Genomic DNA, 26,527 nt, shown 5'->3' on the forward strand with positions numbered 1-26,527 from the left:
TGATTAGATTTGTGTATGAATATATTAACTTTGTTTTGGTTTCAGGTCCTACACTACGAAGTTCACTGTTATATTTTGGTTTCATGTCGATATAAAACATTGATTATTATATTAATCTCTTTTGGTTTATTATATTCAAAACAATGTCACATAATAATGCTAGAAGCCAAGCACCACGTCCTCCCCACGTCCGCCAATTCTAGAAGCTCCTCAGGGGAAGCATCAAATATGTTGGAACGATGGAATTGACAAGGTCCTTGTCGTAACTTTGGTTGACATCATTACTGTTCTAGGGAAGGGTTATCAGAATTATAGTATTTTCAAGAAAGATATTCTAGTTCAAGTTCCAAGTGTGGTAACCAATTCTGGTTCTCAAAATATGGAATGGATGAATGTGCACTCTAGGCTAAGGACATTAAAGGGTGCGTACACAGTTGCTGCAGAGTTGCTAGCCCATAGTGGCTTCTCCTTTAACCATCAAACTAAGTACATTCAGGCTGATGCCGATGTATAGGAGAGGTATATTAAGGTAAATGATCTTGATTTAGCCATTTTGTATATATTTTGCTTTAATATATTTAATGTATTTGTCATTAAAGGGAAGCTAGCTTCCTAGAGGACTTACAGTGAGTCACATTATCATTGTAGGCCCACCCAGCCGCAACAAGTTATAAAACCAAGTGGCTTCAACACTATGAGATGCTTGACTTCATATATGGAAAAGATTCTACAAATGGAGGTGGAAACTTTAATGCGCCTGATACTGATGTTATACCTATATTGGATGGTAAGTTAAGCGAAATGTTTTTTTTTATTTGTGATTTTCCTTTATGCGATAAGATACTACTAAGCTAATAACTATGTTGTGTGTTTAATTTAATAGATGAAACTGATGATAATGACCCAATTAATGTAAATGAATATGTTGACAATACTGGAGATGTTACCCAAGGCTCAGGAGTGAATATGGAAGAAGAATCACTACGTCAAAATTTGAATGGGCAAAAGCAAAAAAAAACCATGCATATATAGATGTGAACGACGAGAAGATAGCTAAGACATTCAAAAATCTTGCAGAAGCTGCTAAGGCAATGGCGGACAATTTGAAGCAACCTCCTAGCATGATGTAGAAAGTTCATGATGCCTTGAAAGGTCTTGAGTTGTCTAAATAAAATTTTAAGCTTGGAATGACCTTCCTTGGAAATAACCCAAACATGGGTGAAATCTTTTTGAGTTTTGATGATGAAGATCTTAGGAGGGAGTGGCTTTTGGACAACCTTCCAGTGGCTTAAGGCATTTCTTTTGGATTTTTGCTACTATGGCTAATCAGGCACCCAAGCTTATCAATCCATTTTAATGTGTTACTTTACAAAAAAAAATTCAATTTGTCTTTTTTGGTTTATATTCTTAAAGGTTGTGTGAGGGGACTACAAAATATTATTTCTATGTGACTTTGTCACTAATTAGCTTCCTTACAATAGATTTGTATGTTCATTTTCAATAGAAAACTACGCTTCAGGCAAAACAGATCGATGAAGGAGCAGCAATTATAGGAGTAGCGGATTGGAGAAGTTTCTCAAACTCAGGAAGGGGGCTGCATGTTGCTTGTTGAATGCTCTTAGAACTGGTTTAAGGCATTTCTTTTGGATTTTTTTGTAAAGCACTAGTTCTTGTACTTACGGTTGATTTATAAAAGTCTGACATGCCTGTATAAATTGTATATTTTGCTTTTGTTATAAATGTCTAACAACACCAGTTCCCTAATGATCAATCCTTAGTTCTGTTGCGTTCTATAAGGATGATAAGTTAGTGAAACAATGTGTTTCTTCTAGTCTTCTTTCTGATGGAGATAATGCAATGCCACTTGAATAGTGGAGTTGTCAAACAAGTGGAGGTACTAGTACTGTTGCATGTTTTTTTTCCATGATTTTCATATTGAAACTGTTTAGTCATATATGGGCTAGAAAAAAACTAGTGCATGGTAAAATATTGTACTTTAGACTCACTCTGTGTTCATCATTTGGAGTCTTTGTTTCGTGTATTTTTAGTGCTCTTGGAATTCTTAACTCATTTTGTATGTTGTTCAATGTTATGGATCAGGACAAGCGCCTATTGCTTGGATGAATTTTTTCAAGAAGGTACCTTCATTTCATCTTCTTTCAGGATATATTTCTTTGCTCAAGTGCAGAGAATCTTTGGCACAGGGACAAGGGTAGGATTAGGTCACAGTATGTTAACCCTACTTTGAATATTGTTCACAATTTCTCTACGTTGATGGCACTGAAAGAAGATGAACATGAAGTAATTGATAGTCAAAGTGAATCTCTTGAGCAGAATGAACATGGTAGTTCTGCCACTTCTGCGCGTTCATATGTCTCCAACACAGGCAAAGAAAATACATTTGGCAAAGAGGTTATTGATGTGAGCTTGTCTCACTGGCTAAAGCCATTGTCATCGTCAAGGAATGTTGGAGATCATAATTGTTGATGCACATCTAGTGGGGGATCTCAAGCTGGTAAAACTTCTGACTTGGACAAGCTTATTATTGGAACTGTTGCAACACACTGGAGTGAAGATGAACGTTCTCAAATTTTGCCCTGCAAGTGGTGGGATGGGAATGGGATCCCCAACTCAGCTAACAAATATAAGGAGGTATTATGAGTATTGCATCAAGAACAAGAATTTTTTATCTCTGAAGCAATGCATGAAAAATACTTAATAACTATCGTTGCCCAACATTGAAATTCTCTCCTGCCTCAGAGACCTTGACAACACACGACATCAATGGTCTTTAGTTAGTGACACATGATTGTTTTCTGTAGGAAATAGAAAAAAAATGACTCATATCGTGCATGTGGCTATCCCGTATGTTCAATCTGCCAAATACATCTTATAGAAATATATATCAACATATACAAACCCCACAACCATGGTGCCCTTCAATCCTAAATGACTCCACAAAGAAGACCTAGAATAAAACTAGATGAAACAAGGAAAAGTTTTTGGTTATATTTCATTTTAGGCTATATTTCTCTGCTCAAGGTTTTGGTTGTTGCCTTCTGTACAAGGAAAAGTCTTCATTTCTAAACCATATAAGTCATGCTAGCCTGTAAAATGTTGGCATTTGGGTTGCTTAGACTTGCAGCTCCAGCTTTGCAATTCCTTCTCATGAATGCATAAAAGTAATTTATGACCAGCTTCATAAAAACAAAGATTTTTTTCTAGCCCTCACATTTGAGTGAGTGAAAAAAATGTGTAACTACTCCAGCATCATTAGCTTCACGGAGGGCAGAAAGCTCATACTCAAGCCCATGATCTTCATCCATATACAAAGGACTAGCTGGTAGATCTTGCAATCTTTGCTCAATAATTGTTCCAACAAGGTTCCTTCTGGAAATTAAAGGTATTTGGAGTTCTCTGGAATTGTCCATCACTAATTTAACCTATCCAGGTTGTTCCTCTTCTTTTACTATTGAAGGTACCTCATCTTTTAAACCTGATGCTCCAGTCTCCAGTTGTATTTCAAGAAGCTTAAGGTTCTCAAGGAAAAAATGTTTTGCTTCAAGACGCAGAAATTCCTCTAAACTCTCAATTAATAATTTCTCAAACAGGAAAACTTCTTCTCGTGCATCCTTGTAACCATAGCACCCTCAGCTCAAAAGTTCAACTCATTGACAACACATGAGATTTGAATTTGGTGAAGTTAGGAGAGTGGCTATAATTTTTAAATCTTAAATATTTTAAAAGCACAAAAAATGAAAAAAATGAAATATTTGCCGTGGCAAATTTGGACAATCAAACAGCAGCAAATGCCTGCAAATTAAGGCAAATGATATTTACCATAGTATCATCGAACAGTGGAAAATTTAAATTTGCCACAAATTATTTGCAATTGTCACATAGCAAATTTGCTAGTGGCAAATGGTGACAAAATTTGCATTTGCCACAACTCCTATCAAACATAGCCCAAGTATCTCTTCTGATCACAGTCCAATAATCCTCCTTAACACAAACCCTTCATCAAACTCAAACCCCAAGCCATTCAAATTCCAATCAATGTGGATAAAACATAAAGACTACCAACAACTGATTCAATCTACATGGCCACAATCCAATCAATACCTCCATCAACCACACCATCCTCTACCAATCTCAAAGCAACTCATTTCCACCAAGAAGGCTCTAAAATACTGGGATAAATCAACCTTTGGGAATATTTTTGAACAAATCCATGACCTCAAATAACAATTCAACATCTCCAAAATATGACTGCAACACAGTTAAATCTCTCACTTGAAAAAGAAGTTTTTCTTAGATTTTTAGACTTGACAATCTTTTAGATAGTGAAGAAACCTTTTGGAAAAAAAAAATCCAGAGTTCAAGACATAAAAGAAGGTGATAAAAATACAAAATACTTCCATATCAAAACTCTTAACCATAGAAAATTTAATAGAATTGAGTGGATAAAAAAAAATAGATGGTACTTGGACACAATCACCTAATCTAATTGGAGTAGAGTTTGTCAATCACTTCAAATCCTTCCTAAATGAACAAAATCAATTAAATATATCAACCATTCATTCTCTCTTTCCTCCAACCATCTTAGATGAAGATAACCTTAACATGCTTAGACCTATTACTTTGGAAGAAATAAAAGAAGTAGTTTTCAGTATAAGTGCTCTAAAAGCACCAGGACCTGATGGCTACCCTGCTCTGTTCTATCAAGTATCATGGGATATTCTTCACACTGATGTTTTTTTTTATTGGAACTTCACACTGATGTTGTTAAGCTGGTTACATCATTCTTCTCTCTCGGTTTCAACCTTGACAGCATCAATCACACACACATAGCTTTAATCCCTAAAGTAACTAACCCTGAACACTGTACAGACTTTATACCAATTAGTTTATGCAATATTGTATATAAAATACTATAAAAAAAACCCTCTCAAATAGACTAAAATAAAAAAATCTTTCCTTCCATCTCTCCTTATCAAAGTGCTTATGTTAATGCTGGTAAACAAATTTCTGACAATGTCATCTTAGCACATGAAATATTTCACACTATGAAAAAAAAAAAAAAAAAAAAAAAAAAAAAATTTGGTCTTATGGCAATAAAAATTGACATGTCAAAAGCTTTTGACAGAGTCAATTGGGAGTCCTTACTAACTATTCTTACATCCATTGGTGTTGATACACATTTTGTCAATCTTGTAAAATTTTGTATATCTATCCTCCTCCCATTTTTCTATTCTTGTAATTAAATGGTGCACCACATGGGTCTTCAAATCTTCTAGAGGACTTTGACAAGGAGACCCTCTGTCTCCTCTCTTGTTTATATGTTGTATGGAGGTCTTGTCAAGAATCATAAAGAAAAAGTGTACAGAAAAAAATATTAACAATAATAAATAGGGTTAACTAGCATTACCCCCACTAGATGAGCCAACTAGATTTCCCAGCTAGATGGGAAATTAGGGTCTCCCCTAAATACACAAAAAAAAAAAAAGTCAAAATGGGTTGGTGAAATTTTTGTGTGTATTTAGGGGAGACCCTAATTTCCCATCTAGTTGGGGAATCCTAATTGGCTCATCTAGGGGGGGGGGTGTAATACTAGTTCACCCTAATAAATATTGTATAAATGGTATAAAAATATCTAGAGACAGTGAACATATCACCCATCTCCTGTTTGCAGATGACGCTTTCATTTTCTGTAGGGCAAATATGGATGAAGTTGAAACTGTTTTGGACATTCTTATAGAATTTTGTGATATAATTGGACAAAAAATAAATTACACAAAATCAGGTGTACACTTTAGCAAAACACATGACTTTTAATTAGTGTGATCCTTTGAAGCAAACTCTTCAGATGAAGAGTACCCTAGAGAAAAATACTTAGGTTCAACTCTTTTTCTTGGGCAATCCAAAACTGAGATTTTCAGCACATTAACTGAAACTATCAACAAGAAGTTAACTAGTTGGAAAAGTGAAATTTTATCACAGGCAGCAAGAACAACTCTTATTCAGTCTGTCACTTCGGCAATACCTGTATACCAGATGAGTACCTTCCTTCTACCCCTAAGTATAACATAAAATATTGATGCCTTGCAAAGGGACTTTTGGTGGGGAAAGGAAAATGATAAAAAGAAACCCCTATACTTGAAAAACTGGTCCTTCATATGTAAAGAAAAGAAAAATGGGGGTTTGTGCATCAGAAATATACCCCCAAACAACTTGGCTCACCTGACAAGAATTTTCTAGAGCATATGGATTCAACCAGAGTCCCTATTCTCAGCTCAACTCAAAGGTAAGTATTTTCCACACAACACTCTTCACACAATTGAAAAAAAAAAACGGGAACATCATGATTCTGGCAAGGTATGATGGAAATTCTACGACACATCATTGCACACACTACATGGCAAGTAGGACTAGGAATAGATATCAACATCTGGAAAGACTCATGGATACCCAGCCTTCCTGAAGGGAAAATACCAAACTATTACATGTTCCTATCTGTGTCACAACTTGTCAATCAAGCTACAAGAAGCTGGGCCGGAACACACAAATTCTTCACATAATTTTTGATCCCCACACTGTTACCCACATTGAGGCAATTTATTTACCAAGGACTACATGACAAAATCTACTGGAACCTTACAAAAAAGGATAATCACACGGTAAAATCTATGTACTGTAGCCTCAACCCACCCACAAATCATCAACTCAAAACTGATATCAATTTGGCCTCCTGGCGTAACACCAATCCACCAAGACACAACCTCCTTGCTTGGAAATGCTACCACAATATCATGCCCACAAGAGAACACCTCTCTACACTCTTTTATATCTCAGACAAGTCATGTTTACTATGTAAAAACTCAACAGAGAGTCTCCACCATATTCTTCTTGATTGTTGCTTCACAAGGGCTGTCTGGTATAACAGCCATTGGAATTTCAAACTCCTCACTTATAGTAACCTCACCACAAAGGAATGGATTCACAAATAGTACTTCCCACCTGATGAATGGCTAGTAGAGAAGAACATCTGGACAAACACATGCCTATTCATATATTATACTCTTTGGATCGAAAGATGCAACATCCTTTATAACATAACAAAATCATCACTAGTAAAACTTCAATTACTAGTTTTAAATCATTTTGGAATAAATAACACTTCATTGCAGGTACCGTACCACTTCACATTCTCAATGAACGACCAACAGCAAGGTGCCAACAACCAGAAACAAGATTCTTCAAAATGAATGTGCATACTATTTGGAAGAAGAAAATTAGTAAGGCAGGTCATGCTTTTCTTTTAAGAAATACTGATGGGAAACTTATTGGTGAAGGAATTGAAAGAGGAAGGGCAACAGATGCTGAATCAGCTAGCACAATGCAGAGGCTTACTCAAGGCAATCTTATGGTGCAAGCAGCACCAGTCATCTAAACTACTGATTGAAATGGATGCCCAGGATGTGGTCACTAGTCCGATCCAAAGCTATTCTCAAAGACACGTCTGAAGCATTGAAGGAATTCTCTACTACTACTATTAATTGTACATACACCAAGAAGTGCAAACAATGCAGCGCAAAAAATTGCAACTTTTGCTTTAACTTTATTACCTAATGTATGGTTTAGCATAGCTCCAATATGACTGAAACAAAACCTGGAGCAGGACAATGTAAGGATCTGTTGACATAAATAAATAAGAATGATTAACAAAAAAAAAAAAAAACTTGTTTATTTTATTGTGTAGGCATGGAGTATTGGAGTTTTCTTTCTTCATCGGGTCAGGCTTAGTTGTGCGGGTTTCTTAATTATAGAGCATTGGAGGTGATTTTGAGTTTAAGATGTTAAATTGTGTGTCAGGTGTAAGGCCTAATAAGGAGTTGGCAAGATCAAATATATGGCCATATTGAATATATTATTTAAAAATCACTAAAGTGCTTGAGTTTATGTACATCATACAATGAACAATAATATGACCAATGACCATCTCCAAAACCATTTAATTTTGATGTAAAAAAAGACAGGGTGGGATCCATAATGTACCAGTGATAAGCTGATGATAGCTTCAGCCTTCAGATTTTCGTAATACGGGCTAATAGCAATTCCATCCAGGCATCCACAGAGAACAACTACTTTGGACATACGTACTTGTATTTTTGGTAGAACTAGCAGTTACAATATAACATCAATATTTCATTTCTGAACATACTTGTTCATCACAATCATCATTTTATTTAGTATGTAATTACATTTTCCTTTGATCTTATAAGAGAAAATCAAGCAATACGCTGTGTAACAGCAATTGGCATGCTCACCACATGTTTTTCATATTCCCATGTCAGCCTACCAAACGCAGTCTTCCGTTCAACTCCAGACAAATCAAACTTCTTTGCTGAAATCTTAACCACGTAGCTCAACTTTTGGTCTATCTCAGTGAACTGCATCTTTGGAGGATCCACTGTTACCATTACATCAGCTGGATTCTCTACTTTCACTGTGTAGAGGCATGCACTATCACTAACAAGTGTAGCTGTTCTGGTAACCGAGACTGCATAACTTGGTGCGTCAGTTTGGTTAAATGAAACAGCAATTGACGGATAATTTAGATCAGAAGGATTCAATCCCTTCTTACAGGTTACCGATCTTTTAGTTATAGTAGCAATGCCATCTTTACTATAGCCAGATGCACAAAGAAAATCAATGTAGTCATCAACCCCAAGATCATAAACCAAACCTGGATCAACGGCCTTTTCAGGATCGACGTGCCCTGATCCATAATGCCACATTGTAGCTAAGTCGCCAGTACTGTCATCAACTAACTGTTTCCCATTGTGGTCTACTACATAAGAGGTAGTCATCATTGCTGATTTGATTCTCGCTGGTGACCAATCTTGGTGTGCGGCTTTTAGCAATGCCGCTACGCCTGAGATATGGGGAGTCGACATCGATGTCCCTGAAAGTATATTGACGCTGGTCTCCCTCTTGTCTGAAGGGAGGGTTGTAGGACCGACTCCACTTGGCCAAGCGGCTAAAATGTGAACGCCTGGACCAATCAAATCAGGCTTGATTATATGATCTGAAATCTGATTCGGCCCTCTTGATGAAAATCCAGCAACAACTGGAGCAGGATTCACATTTAGCTCTGTCCCACGAAAGACGATCGTGGCACGTGGATCTTTGGACTCAGCTAAATATAAATAAATTTTCTTTGCGGCTGATACAGTGATGGCTGTAGTTGGGATTACATGAGCATCAGCAATCAAACTCTCTCCTAAATCACCAACATTAGCAAGTACCATGCCGACCCCACTTGCATTCTTGACCACTTCACCTTTTAGTGCACGGGGAATACTCCCTCTTTCACATACTACAATTTTTCCACTGACAAGCTTTGGGTCTAAATGTCCAGGCAAACAAAGTGCACCAAAATTAATTCCACTACCACTCTTGGACAAGTTTCCAGCATAGACAAGTGGGAAAAACTTTTTCTTAGGCAATGCTGGACCACTGTAAAGAGAAACTCCAGTGAAAACACTACCGTCTTCTAAGACAAGATCTGCAGGAAATTTTCTATCAATTGTTCCAGCTCCAACTGTTGTAATCCAGGGAGGTATATTAGTTACAGTACCCAAGGTGGGACCATCGTTTCCAGCAGCTGCCGAAACAAGAACATTATGCTCCATCGCCCCGAATTGAGCAATAGCAATGGGATCAAGTTCATAAGGATGTACATTACCACCAATCGAGAAGGAAATTATGTCAACACCATCTTCAACGGCCTTATCGTAAGCAGCAACAATATCAACCGAGGTACAACCAGTATGCCCACATACCTTGTAAACAGCAATTCTGGCTTTAGACGCGATTCCAGTGGCATCTCCAGGAGCAAAGCCTAAGAAGGATGTGTTCAAAAGTTTGCTTCCAGCAGCTGTGGAAGAAGTGTGTGTCCCATGTCCTTGAGTGTCTCGCGGTGTATTGTAAGCTCCAAATCCGCTGGCAAAGAATCTAGCTCCAACTAGTTTTTTGTTGCAATTGCTTTTCTTGAAATCTGAGCTTTCAACGCACTCACCTTTCCAGTGTGAGGGTATGGGATCAAGACCGGTGTCGCTAAAGCTCTCTCTTTCAGGCCAAACACCTGTGTCTAGAACTCCTATTACGACTTCAGAACCATAATCTGAATCTTTGAATAAGCCAAGCGGAGTTGGGACATTATTACTAGTGAGCAAGCCAAGGAATTGAGGCGAGCGAGTGGTTTGAATATGCAGAATTTCGTTTGGGAAGACAGCAAGAACTTCTGGTCGAGATTTAACCAGTTCGGCTTGCTGTGGTGTTAACTCCGCAGCAAAACCATGAAACACGGTTCTATAGACGTGAAGAAGATCACTTCCTTTCGAGCTTTGAGAGTCCAGTTGATTCGAGGTGATACTTTGTAAAGTTGATCGATACCAATGCTCAACATCAGAGAACATGGAAGGCTTAAACTCATTTCTCACTCGAACAATGTACTGTTGCGAGGCATTGTCTTCTAGCTGAGTTGAGTAAGAAGAAGTAATCAAAGAACAGAAAACAAAAACCCAGATAAACCACATTGGAGAGAAACAAGAATGAGTGAGTAAAAGGTGAATGGTGTATGATATTGTCTCAACGGGTCTGTATTTATACAGAAGCCGTACTTATGAAACTGAAAGGGTTGAAATAATAGAGAAAAAGAGGATTGAGTGGAAATGTGGAATCTCCTGTTGTGACAGAAACATTAATAATAATAAGGCTGCAAAAATTTGTAGAATTCGAACAAGTGACAGTCACTGAGATGTTAGGTAATAGTTGGTTGGTAACTCCAGATTCAGTTTGTAGTTTAACTTTGAGTAATGAGTACTAAGTTAGAGCTACGTATTACCTAAGTACGTGACATGTAGTACACATGCACTCAATGTTATCTATGAGTCTATGAGCACGTTTACTGTATAAGAATTGGTTTGTGTTTGTAGGAGTGAGTGGTTCATGGAATCAATGATATAATTTCATTCCAAATTGAGGTCTTTTATGAGTTCATTTGGCTGCAACTTTGGGATTGGTTGAAGAAAAAAGGACACTAGTGGTAATGCCAGTTATTATGATGTATATGAGTCAAACTGAAAGCCATTACAACACAGACAGACTTTTGTTCAATGAACACGCCACTGTGATCTTTCACTTTGTCTTGACAAAGAAAAATGATACTTTGTTACTGTATAACGTTTCTTTTGGTGAATATTATCTTAGCATCACGTAGAGCTAGTAATATTCTTATTTATTTAGCATGTTAAGATGAAACAGAACATTCTACTTCTAGCATAGGCACACAGTTGGTCCAATGTTTACATCATTCATCACTACCACCTCTCAAAACAGAATAACAAAAGGAAGCGGTGAGATTAAGGTGTGGTCGGCCACAAACATTAGCCCATCATTGTATAATATTATGCCAGGTGTAAGAATCAATTTTCTCCTGTAGCATTTAACAAAAGAAATGCCAATCCTAATAAACGCCTTCCAATCGACAACACTATTTTATCAACACAAATTCTTGGGTAAATAACATTGATCTTAATTTTCCTGCAGTGTTCTTAGAACCAGACCGAATGCGACACCCACAAGTTCCAACTGCATTTCCTTACCTTTTAGCGGTGTTTTAGCTTGAGAACAATAAGTTATAGCTGCACGGCTGCACCTAATAAATGTAGCTAACAATTGTAACAATAATGCACTGTTCACTTCACTTTCAGTGTTAAATTGTACATTGGAGACCATATATTGAACTGTTCTAATTTGTGTGTAGGTTCTTTATATTGGTACGATCGGCTTTAATTTACAGTTCGTCGGCATTAGCCAACAACAAATATTTGATCAGCACAAATATTTAATTACTGAAAAAGAAAGCCCTGTTTTAATCAGGCTTTAGACCAAATAGTATCAGCACAGCATAGTTAAACTACTTCAATCCTTCCTTTTTTCTTAATGTGTATTTTGAATACAAGATTCTGATTTTCAGTTTTTCACTATGCAAATTTTATTTACTAAAACAGTTGTGATGTTGTGCAGAAGTTCCAATTAGGCGAATGGGGAAATTTAGTAGAATCAACTATGAGCCAAAAATAAAGATGAGCATGAATCATCTCACTTCACTCGCCTGCTTATCCAAATAGTGCACCATAGAACTTTTTAGACATAAAATTGAACCGTTCCCTCAGCAAATAAAACGTTCATCAAAGACCCAAGTCTCTGTATTAGCATGGTTTATTATAACATCACCGGGAACTATATAATTGAACTCAAACTAATTTTTGCAAAAAGTAAATTGACACCAAAAACTAATTAGAGAAGCAAGGATGTGCTCAGATAATTTGTTAAAGGAAAGTCTTATCTTAAACCACTAAGGTCTCATAATGAGCTGGGTATTAACAATATCATCATTGCATCATCTCATCCCCCCATTAAAATACAACAAACATCACAATTACAAGAAAGAAAATAAGTAAATCAAAATTGAAAAAAAAATAAAAAAAAGAGACAAACAAGAGGCAGAGGAAGAAGGACTAGTTATCAAAGGTTTGAATAAAATAAAATTGATTCTTTCAAAAACAAGAGACTCCTAGTCGAAGAAGAGAGAGCGTGAGAGACAGAAATGGGGAGTAAAATGGGTTTTAATAAGTTGATGAATTAGGGTTAGGGTTTTCCAATTATGATATTAGCACCAACTACATTTGTTACTGCACCCACTTTAAGTTTTTTCTTTTACTATTTGCAGACAAAAGCACTCTTTTGTTGTTGCATACAATCCAGTACCCACTGGCCCATTCCATAAGAGCATGTCCCATGGAGAGCTGCTAAATTGGGCTGTTAAAAGGTGCCACATAGGCTTTTTAGCTTGCCCAATCAAATTTGGCACCCCAAAATCAAAAAACCAATCCAATCGCGTTTTATATTGAAGTGCTAAATGATACGAACGACATAGTTTCTGCCGTCCATCTATTATTTTGTAACTTAAGTTGAATTTTTTTTTGGACGAACGGCACAGTTTCTGCTGTCTGTTGAAATTTAACACACGGACGGTAGAAAACTATGTCGTCCATCTCCCGAACTTATTATAGCAGCTGCTAGCGAATGTCTTACTTTGGCTGAGTTTTTTACTCCTTCCAAATTTAAGACCCTTTTAGCAGTTCCATTGGAATGACATTTTTGTAATTGGGGTGCTATATTTGCCTTTAACACCCCATATAGCCCCCCATTGGACTTGTTCTAAGTGGGTTAGTTAGGCCAGCTCCAATGCTTCCCTGACTTGGTTGGTCACTATAGACGCAAAATTGTATAGTCAAATCAAGGCCAATGGTCCCCTAGAAGGCTAGAACCAGTGTTCGTAATTTTGAATAGAATGTACAAATTCCGGCAAACATCTTATTTGTTGAGAAAAACGAAACTGCATCAAAATATAAGTATACAATCGGAATTGCATTGCTTTTGAAATTAGGTTGGAATTGTTAAGAATCTAGGAATTCTGACAGCTCAAACCATGCCTAGAATGCAATATCCTCAATTGCCATTTGCATATTGTTAAGATCCTAGTTAAGTAATTGGCTTAGTGACCGTGTAGAATCTGCTGGCAGCTAATATGGGCGTTGTAGGTAGCATCCGAAAGATTAGGGACAATATGAGCTCATCCAAAATTCACATTTTAGGTTAGGACTTAGGACCTCTAGTGAGCAAGTGCTCGTAGAACCTCAAAAAGTGGATGACGCCTCCAAATCATAGTCTCCATAGACTACGACAACGTCAAGTGAGTGCTAAGTTGAAAAATGCAATGACTAGGAATAAACAACACATAGCCACTGTTAGGCATCAAGAAAGCCTTAACGTACATACTCGGAATTTCCCACATTGCCAGTCGGAAACACATCTCACTAAGTCGGAATATATCTCACTAAGTCCAATTGGCAATTGTTCTAAGTTAACTGTGTGAGAGGAGCAGAGCTTGTGAATGAGAGAGAGAATAAATAAATAAAACTCTAATAAATATAGATAGCAGTTTACATGCTCTTAGGAGTCTTCGGAATCAAAGATTGTCGACATTGTTGGTGAAATTATAGATTGCAGTTTAGATCACACAACACTCTACTAATTGAATTGTGTGGAAGGAACAAAGAATTCAAATGCCTTCATCAGGAAGGAGATTTTACAGTATGATTCAGTATTACCCCTTACAAAAATGTAAAGAAGTGGGTATGAAGGAAAGTAAAAGTACATCACTGTTATTGACTGAATAAAAACTCAAATCAAAAGAGTGAACAAAATCTGCGTAGCTTATATTACCAAGGAATATGATATAGTGTAGATGGTTGAAGATTGTTAGTTATATTGAAGTACTTCGAAGTATTGATCCATTTCTCCTGGACTTTTCAAAGATGAACATAAAAAGTGTCTGGCCAAAGGCGAAAGCTCATGTGTGCACCCTGTATGAGAAATTGGGTAATTATACATGCTCCACTTAGCGTTATGCCTATTCTTGGCACGTTGACCTTGACGAATCCACTTGCCCACAACTTTGTCCTCTGGACCCTCGGTATGGTTCCTCGGAATTTCTGATGTTCAAATTATTTCTACTAGATCCCAAGAAATAAAATAGCCCATCCCAGACATGTAGATAACAAAAGGGTTCATACTAGGACATGTAATAACATAACCATAGTACAGGTCTTCCCTTGCCAATGCCCTTAAGGTTGCAATTAAGTTATCTAGTTAAAAATATGAGTCATCGCTAGCCTTCACAACGTAATGGTATGGAGGATTAGGTCCTTCTGGATCATCAAATATCTCCGACAAATTTGAGAAATTCGTATATGTTTTAGCCATATGTGTTACCTTTGTTCATATTCTCTTTGCAGTTGAGTATAATTAAGATGATGGGTCTATTTCTTCACTTTCAAATTCTAATACTTCTTCTGTTCCTGTTGCCATTTTTCAGAGCAAAACTGAAAACTGGAAGGAGGGAGAGGCAAGTGTTGATAGTTTGGCGCCAAATAACATGGCAATAAAACACAAGAGCTTCTAGCTCAATTGGTTGTGTACCCCTCTTCTCATGGGAGAGGTTGCAAGTTCGAATCCACCAAGTGTTGGTTGGAATTTCTTTCTTGTGTAATTATGTGATGGGTCTTTGGGTCAGATGAGCCTTTGGGTTAAAGACCTGGTGCTGCTACGATAGGTGGGTCGAGAAGCGAAAGCAAGCTAGTCTTCATGACAAGGTGGAGGCGGTTGGCTGGGTCTACTCAAAGCAAGTCTTCATGACAAGGTGGAGGCGGTTGGGTCTACTCAAAGTGGCGCATCGGCGAGAGCCTTTGGGCTAGGTTCCCTTTGGGGTTGATGAGCCCTTCGGGCAATGTAAGGTGGAGGCGGTTGGGTCTACTTAAAGTGGCGCATCGGCAAAAGCCTTCGGGCTAGGTTCCCTTCGTGGTTGATGAGCCCTTCGGGCAATTTAAGCTCTTCGAGGTTGATGAGCCTTTCGGGCAATGTAAGTCTCCGGGCTAGGGTCCTTCAATGTAACCGGTGTGGATTTGCCTTAACCCTCTAAATATTTCAAAAGAAAAAACATGGCAATAAAGTAGGGGTAGAACTCGGGCGTGTTGGGTCCGGTTGAGGCATAACCCGAGCACAACCCGAGTTTCAAATGTTTCAACCCGAGCCCTAGTCGGTCCTTGAATTTTCAGCCCTAGCCCGACCAATTTGGGTTATGTCGGGTTGGTCAAATTTCTCGGGGGTTTTTTTTTTTTTTTTTTTTTTTAAATTAGGAGGTAAAAAATACCGAAATTGAAATCTTCTAATGAAATCAAAGAGATTTGATTGTTTTAAAATGATTGATTACATTATTCTATCTAAAATAGGGGTGTGCATGGGTACCCAATTACCCAAACCCGAACCGGAACAGGAACCATTTATAGCGGGTCTGGGTCCTAAAATGTTATACCCATTTAAAGTGGGTCTTCAAGAACCGATCCGATAAAGAACCGAACCCATTAGAACCGAATAGTAAAAAACCGATGGGTACCCGAACCGAAACCGGAACCGATTAGTTTGATTTTGATATATAGAATTTAGTATTATATTACACTAAATAAAAACAAACCCAAACATTATTATTATATATAGTATTATATATAGTCTATATTTGTTAGGTGTAAAATTATACTAAATATATATAACATTTAGCATAATAGTGAATGTGTGTTATTAAATGCATATTTTATAATATTACATTATATATGTGTATTATAAATATTAATAATAATATTTACGTGTCTACGTCTATACGTATAGTCGTATATTATGAATTAACTTATGCACTGTCTATATTAACTAATACATGATTGTGTACGTGCTTGATATATTACATGTATATATATTAGATAACGAATACGTGCAATGCTAACTAACAATTGTGATACATGTGGTATTTATTCTATAGATGACGCATTATGTATAGTATAATATATATATGTTCGATTTAAAATATACACATACATATAATGTATGAGAATGTATTTAAAATTTTTAGATAACTTTCAAATATTATTATTGAATTTAGGACCATTACTTCTTATGAGAGGACAAAAATATCGATGACAAGTGTTATAGTCCCCGTAAACCAACTTTTATATCGGTTATATAACTAAAAAAAATAATTTTAGCAATAAAAATGTATAACCCGATAAGGAACCGAAACCGGAACCGGAACCAATTTATTTAATGGGTATGGGTCCGGGTTTTCAAAATATAGGAAAAAACCCGAAAGAACCGAACCCGATAGGAACCGCTAAAAATAGACCTAGAACTGAAACCGGTAAGAACCGACCCATGAACACCCCTAATCTAAAATAGAGATTCTCAATCTTATTTTTTATAAGAATAAAATAATTGAAAGATATACGTACATACTAGCTTGTAGGCCCGTGCATACGCACATGCTCTTTTGAAAACATTTATATTTTTTTTAGAAAATTGGGACTACCGTTTTAGTCGCTAATCCATTTTAATTTTCTAACAAATTGTTTTAAATTAAGTTTTAAAAACCCGTTTTTTCAATTGGGAGAGAGATTCTATTTTAATAGGAGAATGATTTTTGTTTTAATTAGGGTATGCTAGATTTTCGCTTAATTTTCAATAGGGGAGGAATTCTCATTTTAATAGGAGAAGGATTCTCACTTTAATTAAAAGTGTTAGAATTTGTTTTAATAAGAGAAAAATTCTCGTTATAATAGAAGAGAAATTTCCATTTTTCAAATAGGAGAGAAATTCTCGTTTTAATAGGAGATGACGTGAAATTTTAATAGAACTCGAAAAATACCCCTTGTGAGAGCTTTAATATTAAGATATAGATATGCACACAGGCTCGAGTTTTTTGGTTTTTTTATATTCTAACCCGAATCCAACCCAAAACCGAGTCAGGTTATGATTTTAGTAAACCAAGCCCAGACCACGGATTTGACAAGTTAGCCCAAGACCAATAAAAGTCGGATTTTAGTCAATCTTGTGCTAACCCTACCCAAGTTCCACCCCTACAATAAAGCAGTAATGTCAGCATTTTTAACGGGCTATTAATTACTTACAATTTATTACTTACCAATTTAATTGGACGGCCCAGCCCAACTTAGCCCAACTATGCAGTTGATGCCACAAACGCTTTGGTACTTCTCTCTAATGAGTTTAACGAGATGGTATTGGTAATTTGGTATCATCAATGGAGAACAACTCTTCTTCTTTTTTTTCGATAAACATGGAGAACAACTCTTCATTCAGCGCTAATGATATCCCTACAAACTAGCAGATGAAGAAGATGACAGCGTTCACGATGATCATATCTATATACCCCCAAACAAACGCATGAAGGAGAGCTTGGCAAGTAGGAATACTAGCAGCTGTCCATCTTCGGAGGAATGGATGAATATATTGGCAAGGTGGAATAATGATAAGAAACACATTGACTGGAGAGAACTTCCTGATGGCATCTTATTACAACATGTAATCTTTAGCTGTGTCTGCAAATCTTGGAGATCGCTTTCTCCGATGGCGCTTCTTCGACATAGTGAAGGTAATCTACCGTGGTTAATACTTCCCTATGATTATGATCCCAAACCCAAACCCAAACCCGCATCTTGGCGACCAGAATACAACTATTGTTGTGATGGCCTTCTTGGTTTTTTCAGTATTTTGGATGAAACAACTTATTTATTGGAGATACCAGAGTTATATGGACGTAGAATCTGTGGTAGTTCTTTTGGATGGCTAATTACTGTTCATTCCAATTCCGAAGTTCAGCTACTACATCCCTTCTCTAGGAAAGTGGTTTACCTTCCTCCACTCACCGAGTTTCCTTATGTACTAGGAACTCAACAAATTTCTGAACAAAATGGTGGTATCTTATTTTATGGATTTCAAACCCTTCGCAACTGCACCACGTCCATTCTAAATAATATGGAATGGGGTTTTGACCACATGCGCGATCTTTACATTTACAAGGCTATTACGTCGCCTAATGTTGATATTGTTATAGCTATCCCATGGGATCGCACCATGTTACTTTTCTATAGGCCTGGAGAAGGCAAGGACACGGTTACTTGGAAGAGAGTACAGGGCACACCATGAAGACCTGGTAACCCACGTACTTATACGGACGTAACATTTTACAAAGGTGACTTTTACGCTCTCCGGCATAATGGAAGAGTTGATGTTTTGCAGGGCGTCCATGGTTCACCTACTAAGTCATTGTTTATAGAACCCGACCCGTACTTGGGCATGTTCGTAGACTTGCATGGTAATAGAGGACGAAATTATCTGGTGGCAACTTCAACTGACCTTTCGCTGACCAATAGGTTATATAGTGATGTCAGACACAAGAAAGGATGGTACCGTTTCACTACAGCTTTCAGGGCGTTCCAACTAGATTTTAGCGAGCATAAGTGGGTAGAGGTTAAAGATCTTGGCAATCGTACACTGTTCTTGGGCCGTAATAACGCTTTCTCCGTGACTGCAACTGATTGTCCTGGATGTAGACCAAACTCTATCTACTATTCTGATGATGATGTGCTCGGAGATGACAGGGGTCATGATCAAGGAGTTTTCCATTTTGATTCTGGTACTACTGAGAAAATTTGTAAAATTGATTCTGAATTTATTTTTCCTCGTCCCTTATGGTTTTCAGCGAATCCATAGGATGTCTGATTGGAATATCCAAACGTTTTTTAGCGAATTGCTTACCCTGAAAATATTTTAAAGTTCCGCCACTGAAAAACTTAGGATGTGTTCGTTTACTGGTTTAATGATTTTTTCGTACTTAAACAGTGATTTTCCTGTGTTTGGCTGCCAAACATGGTACTGGCAAACAAAAAACTGATTTGCTAGGAAAATAGGCTCCCCAATCTTTTTGCTAGTGGGAAAACGACCGAAATTTTCCTACTAGGGCAACAAGATTTTCCCACTATCTCTCGCTCTCATCTCACTATCATCTCTCACACTCTCAGTGCCGCCACTCCCATCTCATGCTTTGGATCAAAAGGTAGTACCTTCTCTCCCTCATTTCTTCTTCTCTCAATTTGAACTAGTTTCTAATCTCTTTCAAATCTCTCTCTTTCAAGTGGATAGTTGTTTCGGCGTCGAAGGAGGGATTTTGTTTGTTCTAATCATCAAGCACAGGTAGAATTTCTAATCAGTTCTCTCTATGCTTTTTTCCCCCCTCCAGTTCTCTCCTCTCTATCTCTTTGTTATGCTGTTTTTAGATAGTTTCTTCAATTTATTGATATAAACTATTTTTTTTTATGGTTTTTTGTAGTGAAAATCGATATATAGGGGAGGGATGGAGTCACAAGCACTGTACCCCCATTATAGGCACAACCAATCCCATCCATTTGCCTGTTTCCAATCCAACGGATATGACTTAAAGTCAATTCATAATCTGATTTTGCAATAACATAAAAAATAAGGAGGGGTAATTTTGGAAAAATAATTTGACCGAAACCAAAAAACAAAATCACCAAAATTAGATCAATCTATTTCTCTCTAAACACCTTCTTCTCCACTCATCTCTCCTCTCTCTCTCTCTCTCCAAAATCAAAATACACCACCACCACTCCAAAATACTAAAGGAATGGACGATTCCATATAATGTGGCTACAGTGCCCTGTGGCTCCATCCATATATATATATATATATATATATATTATCTATTGTTATTTTTATTATTTGCTTGAATTGTTGTTTGAGTTTGAGTTTGGTAATATTAGTAACAATACTGAATTACTACTTCAACTTGCCATCAAGTTGTGTTCATGTTTTCTACCATATAAAAGATAATTACGTAACAAAAGTAACCCGATTAGAAGTAATTAATGACGTTTTATACTTGCTCTTTTCCATTATGGTTAGATTTGGTTTTTTTCGATAATCTTGAAGTACGAGATGTGTGTGTGTGTGAATTTCTATACTAAATGTAGTTTATCTCAAGCTGTTAAATTCAAGCATCCACAAATCACCTTTATGGTATTTTATTGTTCATTGATTTTTTTTTTTATATACTATTGAAGAACTTAATTATAATTGAAGTTTTCAATTTGGGTATGTTTGTTTTAGCAATTATCTTAGTGTTTGTTGTTATTCCATGCTATGATTATGTTGAAATTGGGTAAACTGTAAACACTTTCTTAGAATTTAAATGTTTGTTGATTTGTTGTCTCTAGTTGATGAACTTTCTGTTAAATGGTTTCTTTTGTTTGAGTTTTTGTAGACAGAGAACATAACATGAGCGTATACTAGTTGCGACTCTTCTTATTATTATGATGGGTCATATTATGATGACATGGTGGTATAGGAGAAGGTATATAGGGAGGTATAGGCCTAGGCGTAGGAATCCCCCCGCTCTTACTAGAGGTCCTCGTAGAAATTTGGATTATGTGCAGGCAACTATGTTGGGTAGGATGTATTCTACCACTGACAAATTTTGCCATGAGCAATTAAGGGTGAGATGAGAAATGTTTAGTCAATTGTGCACTCATTTTCGTGGTCATGGTCTATTTAATAGTAGACATGTTACTGTCGAAGAGCAAGTGGCCATGTTTCTTAACACTGTTGGGCATAACATGCGTAATCGAAACGAAAGATTTCAATTCTTCCGCTCGGGAGAAACAATTCACCGTTACTTCCATGTTATGTTGGTTGCATTGCTTCGGTTATTTAGGGAGTTAGTAAAAAATGCTACTGTTGAGAACTCTCCTCGCGCGTGCTACAACACATACCATTGGAATTGCTACTTCAAGGTTATACAACTTTTTTCTTACACAGGTTAGGATATGAGTGTTATTTCAAGGCTAGAGAGTTTATTCAATCTTAATGAATTTTTCTTTGTTAGGATGTGGTGGGTGCGGTTGATGGTACATACACACTTTTTAATCAACTTACCATTAGAGCAACAAGCTAGGTATCGTAATAGGAAGGGTAACGTCACCCAAAATGTTTTGGTGGCTTACACATTTGACATGAAGTTCACATACATATAGTACTCGCAGGGTGGGAGGGATCTGCCCATGATGGACGATTGTTGAGAAGTGTTGTGTCTCGTCTAGGGCATAAGCTCACTCTACCCATTGGTATAGTTTGCACCTTAAACGCCCCTTGTTCAGTGTTGCATTATGCTTAAAATGACTAGTTACTTATCAACCTATTTGTGTCTTCAATTTAAGGTGGCAAGTACTATCTGGCGGATGCTAGTTTTGCTTTAGTTCCAGGGTTCCTCACACCTTATCGTGGTGTGTGGTACCATCTTAGAGAGATAGGTGAAGTTCAACCTCAAAATCACAAAGAACAGTTTAATTTCCGTCATTCGTCTTTGCATATTATTGTGGAAAGGACAATTTGTATTTTTAAGAAAAGATTTGCATATCTAAGGCATCCCCAATTCCATGATGTCAACATACACACAAAAGCGATCCTTGCATGTTGTGGTTTGCATAACTATTTGCGAGAAGAAGATCCTGATAGTACATTGAGCGACGAGGAGCTCAGCGAGGATGAGGTAGAGGTTGTCCTTACTTTGAATACTAAAAACAATGAAGTGAATGAATGATTTCATATTGATATTCAACCTAGCCAAGGGTGGACTAATTTTAGGGATGAATTGTTAATTGCAATGTGGCAAGATAACAATGATATATAAACATTTCTATTAGGTGGATTGTTATAGTAACTTTTTTGCAATAAAGAAAAGTTTTTGTCAATTGCAATGTGGCAATGTGGCAAGACAACTATTTGTAAATTTTTGCTATATTTCAAGACTAGTTATAATGTTTTTTTTTGTAATACCATGTTTTATTATTTCAATACTGTGTTTTATTGAGTGTTGAATAAATGTGGTTCTTTCTTTATTATTTGTTTCAAACTAGGTATGGCAAGTGGTGATGTGAATCCAATGAGTGGTAATGCCTGAGTTAGATGGAAGCGATCTTGGTTGAGGTGTTGTTGGAGGAGGCTACTAGTGGGGCAAAGAACACTTATAATGCCATTAATGGGTGGAAGACAGAGAGCTTAAAGCGAATTGTTAATGAAATAAATTGATGACTAAATATCACTCTTGTATCTAACAATGTCCGATCAAAGTTAAAAATTATGAAGAAAGAAGGGAAGCTTGACCAAGTAGGGTTGTGAGGCTTTGGTGTTGCTTGCGGTGGTCATGTTTTGAAAATAAAACTTGTTTGTATTTGGGAGTGCTAATTTATTGGATATTACTATGTTGATGTTTTGGATATTATTATTATGTTGATGTTTTAGATATTATTACTATGTTGATAGTCTCGACTTTCTTGTACTTGTTTTTTTTATGTTAATAACCATTGAGTGTTGAATAAGTGTTGAGCTTTCTTTATTATTTGTTTCAAACTAGGTATGACAAGTGGTGGTGTGAATCCAACGATTGATAGTGGCAAGGGAAAACGTAAAGGCTGCGAAAAAATGAATAAGACCTAAGTGAGATGGTATGTGAACATGGAAGAGATCTCAGTTGAGGTGTTATTGGAGGAGGCTGCTACTGGGGGAAAGAAAGTTGATAATGGGTGGAGGACAGAGAGCCTTAAGTGAATTGCTGATGAAATAAACCGATGACTAAATATGGCGTTTTGGTAGGTGACAATGTCCGATCGAGGTTAAAAACTATGAAGAAAGACTGGAAAGTTGCCAAACATGCACTTGACGCGAGTGGCTTTGGTCTCTCTTTCAACCAAGATGGCAAGAAAATTGATGCAGATGATGATGCATGGGCGAGCTACAGGAAGGTAATAAGATCGATTGGCTTATTATAAGTGATTTTGGTATAATTTTAATTAGGATGTCGTTGGTTGAAATATTGTTTGGTGTAGGCACACCCCGAAGCAAGAACCCTTAGACAAAAAATGTTTCCTCACTATGACCAATGTTGCATCCTATTTGGGAATGACGTTGTAACTGGAGAAGGGGGCAATAATGGGTTTGATGAGGATATTATAGTCTCATATGTTGATTTAGGAGGTTAGTATGTAGTTTTGAAGTAAATTAAGTTGATTTTTTGTTTTTGTAAATTTCTTTAAAACTAACTATGGATCATATTTAGGTGTGGGAGAGCAAACCAATGCAGGGGGTGATGGTTCTCAAGTTGGTGAAAGCTCAATTGGTGTAGGTGATGGTTCTCAAGCTGATAGTGGAGTTAAAAGCACTACCCCAACTGCCAAAAAGGGTAAGAAGTCTCGGTTCTTTGAGGATATACCTGAACCCCCTTCTTTTAAGGTGTTTACTGAAACGGTAGTTGAAATAGCCAAGTCTTTTAAAGCCCCAGTGAAGCTAATAGAAATGCCGAAGGAAGCTTTGAAAGCTCTTCTTGACATGGATCTTGAAATTTATTTGAGGTCACTAGACTTGATGGGTGAGAATGATAAACTTATGGAGATCTTCTTAGGGCAAGATGAGGAAGTGAAGACACCTTGGCTATTTAGGAAACATCACCAGGTAGGGCTGTGAGGGTCAATGTTAATTGTGGTGGTCATGTGATGATTGGGCTAAAGTGGTGTTTCAGTGTTGGTTTAGGTTGGTGTTTGTGTGCAAGTTGGTTTAGGTGTTGAGTGTTGGTGATGGTTGGGTTAAATTGGTGTTTCGGTGTTAGTTTAGGTGGTTAGGCGGTGTTGCAAGCTGGGTTTAGGTGGTCTATGTTAGGTGTGTGATGTTGTGTTACTACTGCTGCTGCTACTCTACTATTATTGTTGTTGTTGCTGCTGCTCTGTTGTGTTGCCGATGTTGTTGTTGCTACTATGTTGCTAGTTAGCGGTGCAGGTTAGTATGGTGCTTGGTGGGTTAAAAAGTTTATTAGTAGTGTAGGTTAGTGTTAGGGTTGTCCCTCACCATGAGGCACCCAAGAGCATGGGAAGAAGTACACAACTCAGAATGGCATGAAGTATGCCACTGTTTGTGGCATATGCAATAATGTTTCTGTTCGGCTCAATGACACTGAACAGAGGAAGATGTTTTCAGAGTTTGAAGAGGTTTGCCGAACTATGTCATCCGAAGTGGCATAACATATAAATATGACATCGAAAGTGTCATATTGGCCCGTAAGTTTGTAACCCACTATATAAGAGACATATGGTCAGATGAAACATAATTCTTGAAAATCTTTCCATTCTTTGAGAGAGAGAAAACCTTGAGAGAGAGTCACTAAGAGAGAAACCCTTTACTTTGTAAAGAGAGAGAAGAGAGATCCTAGTGAGTTCGAGAGACAAGAGAGAAGAGTATTGTAATCCTTCTCTACCCCTTTCTCATAAGATCATTGCTCTTGTGGACATATGCACAATTAGCCGAACCACGTATATCGTTTGTGTTGTGGTATGTTTTACTTTATTTGCTTTATTATTATTTGTTTGTGATAGTTGTTGAGTGCTTAAAAAGTTGGTTTGGTTTGTTTGATTGGTGGTAGTGAAAGGTTATTAGACCTTTATTAGAGTTAGAGTGTCCAAGTATAGTTTTCCGCAACAGTTAGTGTTGTGCTTGGGTGGCTGGGTTTAAAAGTTTAGTGGTAGTGCAGGTGCTGTGACTGTGTGTGTAGGTGATGAACTTATCATTGTCATCTGACTTGGTTGTTTCTCAGGTTCTTTCGTGTATGTCCTTTTTGTTGTTAATAATAAAAAATCTAGAGATTAAGTTAGACTAATGACCTCAGGAATTCTTATATATCATACTAATTTATAGTGATAGTGCTCGTATTGGCAATTTCCCTAACATTCTTCATTGTAATGAATAATGAAGCGACTATTTGCTAACTTTATATTTTTATGAAATTGTTCTCAACATATACTTCAACTTTGTATGTTAAAAACATATATTAGAGGTCTAAAATTTCTTTTTAATTATACTATTTGATTTCAAATGCTATTTATTTTTCATTCGAATCTATTCATTTAACTTTACTTGTATGCTTATTAATTAGATATGGCAATGCAATGGACAAATGAGATGGACAATGTTCTTATCATGAATACATTCCATAGCGAGCTATTTCTAGGTCATAAGAATGAGAATGGATTTCTTCCAATATCAAAAGATTGTGTAAGGGACACTCCTAAACACATTTACATTTGGTATCGACTTGACTATTAGTCATGTAACTTAGCGAATGAAGACCTTATGATGGGTAGCACATGATATTACTAGTGTAACTATGTAGCAAGGGTTTGAATGGAGTTCTGAAGAACAGAAGATCATAGCTAGCAACGAGGTTTGGGATCAAGCAATAGCAACGAGGTTTGGGATAACAATAGTTGTTATAGTCCATTGCACTTTCACTTTATTTTATGGGTACAATTAATGTTGAATTGTATTGTCTTTAATTTTCTTTATTTTGTATTTTGTATTTTGTATTTTGTATTTTGTATTTTGTATTTTGTATTTTATTTTTTGTTTTTTTTTATACTTCATTGAGTTTGAAAACTTAAAAAAAAAAATTTCCAAACAGTTGAAATTTCATTTGCCACGGGAAAAAAACCATGTAAACAAACACTGACAAAACTAGCAAATCTCATATTTTCCCATCCCACTAGAAATTTTTGCTAACAGACACTGGCAAATCTCATATTTTTTTACTAGAAGTTTGCCAGTAAACAAACATAATTGTCTGCAAAGGGCTCGCAGATTGAGACATGTCAACCCCTTCAACCAACTGACTATCAATTTATCTTTACTATTTGTAAAGATTCCGTTGCGACCTACAGTAAAACAAATCTACCATTTAGTTAGGGTTTAATGGTTCAGTCTGGATAGGATTGTTAATGAAGCTTTATATATCATATACCATCTTTTTAATTTTTACAGCATTTTTAGTCTAGACAAGAAAAATTACCTTTCACAAAGATTACTAAAGGTGACAAACTGACAATGTTTTTTAATATTAGATTCTCCACAGCTCTTCTAGATCGGTCATACACATAGG

At 36.8% G+C, this 26,527-nt stretch overlaps 1 protein-coding gene, 1 long non-coding RNA gene, 2 other non-coding genes and 2 pseudogenes across 5 annotated transcripts; 2 read left to right on the top strand and 4 right to left on the bottom strand.

Annotated features, from left to right (window-relative positions):
• Positions 1-8,188: 8,188 nt before the first annotated feature.
• On the bottom strand, positions 8,189-12,678 carry LOC147516636 (subtilisin-like protease SBT1.5 pseudogene; annotated as a pseudogene). The gene has a single exon (XR_015211105.1). The product of XR_015211105.1 is annotated as a subtilisin-like protease SBT1.5 pseudogene (transcript).
• On the bottom strand, positions 12,232-12,310 carry LOC147516637 (small nucleolar RNA snoR53Y). Its single transcript, XR_015214681.1, has one exon. It is a non-coding gene; the product is annotated as a small nucleolar RNA snoR53Y (small nucleolar RNA).
• LOC147516638 (small nucleolar RNA snoR69Y) lies at positions 12,379-12,475 on the bottom strand. Its single transcript, XR_015214496.1, has one exon. It is a non-coding gene; the product is annotated as a small nucleolar RNA snoR69Y (small nucleolar RNA).
• A 1,676-nt stretch (positions 12,679-14,354) lies between the features above and the next one.
• Positions 14,355-18,120, bottom strand: LOC147516639 (uncharacterized; annotated as a pseudogene).
• Positions 18,121-18,510: 390 nt separating this feature from the next.
• Positions 18,511-19,248, top strand: LOC147516640 (putative F-box protein At1g65770). The gene is made up of 2 exons (XM_086593335.1): positions 18,511-18,663; positions 18,775-19,248. Exons 1-2 carry the CDS (start codon positions 18,511-18,513, stop codon positions 19,246-19,248), a joined length of 627 nt encoding a protein of 208 aa, XP_086449461.1.
• Positions 19,249-19,397: 149 nt separating this feature from the next.
• LOC147516641 (uncharacterized) lies at positions 19,398-22,925 on the top strand. The gene is made up of 3 exons (XR_015213708.1): positions 19,398-19,591; positions 19,671-19,728; positions 22,467-22,925. It is a non-coding gene; the product is annotated as an uncharacterized LOC147516641 (long non-coding RNA).
• Positions 22,926-26,527: the final 3,602 nt, after the last annotated feature.

This window comes from Coptis chinensis, chromosome 2 (assembly GCF_015680905.1).
Source record: "Coptis chinensis isolate HL-2020 chromosome 2, ASM1568090v1, whole genome shotgun sequence".
Taxonomy (NCBI): domain Eukaryota; kingdom Viridiplantae; phylum Streptophyta; class Magnoliopsida; order Ranunculales; family Ranunculaceae; genus Coptis; species Coptis chinensis.